General features: G+C 47.1%; 1 protein-coding gene across 1 annotated transcript in view; it reads right to left on the bottom strand.

The window, feature by feature from the left end:
• The window catches only part of LOC127749224 (uncharacterized), a 2,057-nt gene extending 241 nt beyond the window's left edge, over nt 1–1,816 (bottom strand). The window contains exons 1-2 of the mRNA XM_052266548.1: nt 1,709–1,816; nt 262–397 (exon numbers count right to left, since the gene is read on the bottom strand). Of these exons, the coding sequence (XP_052122508.1) occupies nt 262–397; nt 1,709–1,807 (235 nt within the window). The 5' untranslated portion in view covers nt 1,808–1,816. The remainder of the gene's footprint in view (nt 1–261; nt 398–1,708) is intronic.
• Nucleotides 1,817–3,623: the final 1,807 nt, after the last annotated feature.

The following is a 3,623-nucleotide window of genomic DNA, read 5'->3' as shown; positions in this document are numbered from 1 at the left end:
TGTACCATACAAATGAAATAAATAGCAGCATTACTGTCAAAGATTACTAATGATTTGCCTCCAGTTCCGCACTAAAATTAGAACACAGCTATATATTTTAGGCACAAGTAACAAGCCGTATATATGGAATGAGAATAAGCAGTAAAGAAATGGCAAGTAACCCACAAATAGAAACAAAACCAAAATGAACTTTTACCAGACATGACTACCATAAAAGTACTGGCATTTTAAGTTAACATCACATTGAAAGTCAAAACTTACCAGATTCATTCCTGCGATCATGAGAAAAAGGAGCGATTCCTTCTGCTGTGTGCTGCGACGCCAACTCAGCATAGTGCAGGTGACACATAGGCTGCTTTGCTGATGTCCAAGTCAGGTCACCTCCAGGCCGATCTTCCTGCGACAAACCAAAGACGCAATTTTATAGTCGAAGAAACAGGATGCAAAAGAGGCAGGAGGCACGCAATTTCGACAGAGGAGGTCAAAGGCGACTCTCCTAGACCAATTCCAATCATTTCCAGCGATTTTTTTTTTTTTTTTTCCGTTTTTGGCCAAATTTACAAAGGCATTCCCATTTTAAGCAAAAATGGGTGGGTCCGGATTTCGACGGAAAAGTAGTCGAACCGACAGGGGTGAACCAGGGGACCACAAAACTACTTTTGGTTCCGCCAGAAACCACCCCTGTCCAGAGAAACTTGAGTTTTAAGGGTGGTCTTTCGAATCTGGCGGTCAGCGTACGATGGGCTGCCTACCTCGCAGGCGAACCGGTCCAAATTATCTACAACGCACATTGATTAATTGTTTGGGGGATTACGCAAATAGTACCACTCGGTTTGCACCCCAATCAGAAAGTAATAAAGTTTTCTGTTCCATGAGAATAAAATAGAGTAAAATACATGATTTGTGATAAAACACTGGCAGGTTCGCCCATTTGCATAAGGACCTACAACAGTATTTAACATACTGCATGGATTGGAGGAGTCGACCCATTCAACACCTTTTCAACAGAGCTGACAGTGAGCCAAGTTATTTACATCACGGGCATCATTTACTCGGCCTCAAAAAATAACTTACAACTTAATTGTGCGTGTAGAAGTTGAGCGAGAGGAGCATAACCTCCTACAACAATAACCGGATGGAACAATTCAATATTCCGGACCGGAAACAAGTAAGCACTATACCTTGCGATTAATAACGAAAAGCGGCGATGTCCACTCTAAAATTCTGGTTAAAATCCTATGATCAATAATTATATGAGTAGGTATTATCGGTATTTGGCAGAAACGCCGAACCGCCGATCGTGGGTCCGTCCGAATTCTCCTCCGGTTGGGTCGGTTGGGTTCGGTTCGGTTTGCTTTGCTTTGCGGCCGTTGCGAGCCGTGCCAGCCGTTCAGAGCAGCCACACATTCGCGACAAGGACAGCGCAGCCGCTGTGGGGTAGCTCGCGAGTCACCCCTGAGGATCACCCCCGTCATAGGGGTGCATATCCTCGCGACTAGCGGCCTGTCATCTCGCGGGGCACTCGCGGTCGCGGCCCTCGCAGCGTCGCGGGTGTTGGTAGCAGCCGAATGAATGGCGGCTGGCGCGGCTCGCCACGGCCACAAACCAAACCGAACCGAACCGTCCGGATCCAACCGGAGGAGAATTCGGACGGACCCTTACACACCGGCACGGCAATGGGGGAGAGCAATAATTACGGCATACTCACCGACATATCGTGGTCGCGGGATGTGATTCTTTCCTGGGGTAGGCAATCCCGCCTCGCTTGTCCAGGATGTGATCCTTTGGGGCTTCCCGTCCCGTGCATCGTTGTGTGGCTCCAGACGGCAACGCCAGGGAAGTGCCATGTGACAATAGAGAAATGTTCAGGATAATAAACTACTATGGGCGATTTGCTATTAATAATAATTGTATTTGTCGGCTTTTAAGAAATATGCACCGGCCGGGGTACACGACGTTTGGAGCCGAATCGTATTTGTCGTGGGAGTGTCATCGGCGTGCTCGAGAAGGTCCCCAATGACGTCCCCGGGAGGCCGGACGACATCGGCACTACCAGATTTAGACGATCAGCGTGCGAGAAAACCCCCGAACACGATATTTTAGTCGTCCTGGTCGTTCCGAGGTTGACGGTCGGTCGGTCGGTCGGCCAAACCGTATCTTTTTTTGACAGCCCCTTTGCCTTGCGCATCCCCACCCGCTCCAATCACCCGCTACAATACAATAGTGTATTTCGGCTTGCGGAGGAAGAAGAAAAGCGGGTAGAACATAAACGTTTCTGATAGGCCGAGCCTCTACCGCCACTACCGACGAAGACGAGGGAAGTCCTCGGCCAATCGGGAACGTTTATGTTCTACCCACTATTCTTCTTCCTCCGATAGCCAAAATTCAAATCCCCTATTCTACAAGAGTGAAGGGCGTTTTTCTCTCTCATGACTGCAAACAGCGGACTACTAGACGTGCAACCTCAACAGTATCCTGCGGAGTCTTCTTGTCCATTCGTTCTTGCGGTCTTGGCGACGCTGAATTTCTTACGAAACAAAGTAAAGTTGAGCGAGATCAATTTTTGTATGTTTGCCTGAGTACCGTGCTCTGTCTGGAGGCCTAACTTGCCTCTGGACTTTAGAGCATGTAGGAATCTTAATTCACTTGTGCGGGTTTGATAAATAAGTGGCGGCGCCCCACTGCGTAGTGATCGCCGCAGCTCGTCTAACGGCAATGCCGGATGGGTGGCCTAACCGCACGGCGCTAAGGACCACCACTCCCCGCCCCGGCGGCGCCCCGGTGTTCCCCTTGTTACGGAGCATGTGGTCCGTGCCCTTCGTCTTGGGGCATGACTCCAGTTCGGTGGATTGGTCGGCTCGTGAGACAAGGGAAGCATTTATGAAACAAATAGCATACTGCACGTTACTGCAGTTACACTATTGAATTCGCACTGTAAATTTTGGGTATGCGGCAGCTTTGCGACTTCAGTTGCACGAACCTGGGACCTGATCGAAACCTTTGTGTTGACATATTTTATGTAGTGGGTGTATCTTTAAATGGGCTCTAGTGTTGCGGGTTTGCTTACGGCCTTCGTCTGTTAGACGCCATGGCTCTTTCGACCCTAGCCACTATGTAATCCCACCGAATCCCAAACTGGAACGTATTCAAAGCGAGATTCAAAGATACAATATAAACCCGGTACATGGGCTTTATCAGGTTAAGAAGTTTAACAGTTTAACAGTTTTACAGTTCCATTTTTCATGATATTTGGGTATATAACCATGATTTAAATGCGTTTACATGTGAAAATCTATGGAATATAAACACATTTTAATGTAAAGATCATAGTTATATTTCCAAATATCACGCAAAATGGAACTGTTAAACTGTTAAACTCCTTAATCTGATAAAGCCATGGAACATAGATGTGTCCACCATCCGGACACCTTACTTCCACACTAAATGGCAAGAGACAATTTTTGTACTGAGGCTAGATGTGTCTTTGTGTACATCTAAACCAAATACAAATTTGTACCTATGTTACATCACGGAAAAAAAAAGATTCGCTGAGCCAGCTAATATATTGACTGGTATGTGGACACAGAAGTGGGGGATTACGCAAATAGTACCACTCGGTTTGC

This window comes from Frankliniella occidentalis, unplaced genomic scaffold, assembly GCF_000697945.3.
Source record: "Frankliniella occidentalis isolate FOCC.00 unplaced genomic scaffold, Focc_3.1 Scaffold40, whole genome shotgun sequence".
Classification (NCBI taxonomy): domain Eukaryota; kingdom Metazoa; phylum Arthropoda; class Insecta; order Thysanoptera; family Thripidae; genus Frankliniella; species Frankliniella occidentalis.
The sequence above is the reverse complement of the archived record's forward strand: the minus strand, read 5'-3'. Positions and strand labels throughout refer to the sequence as shown.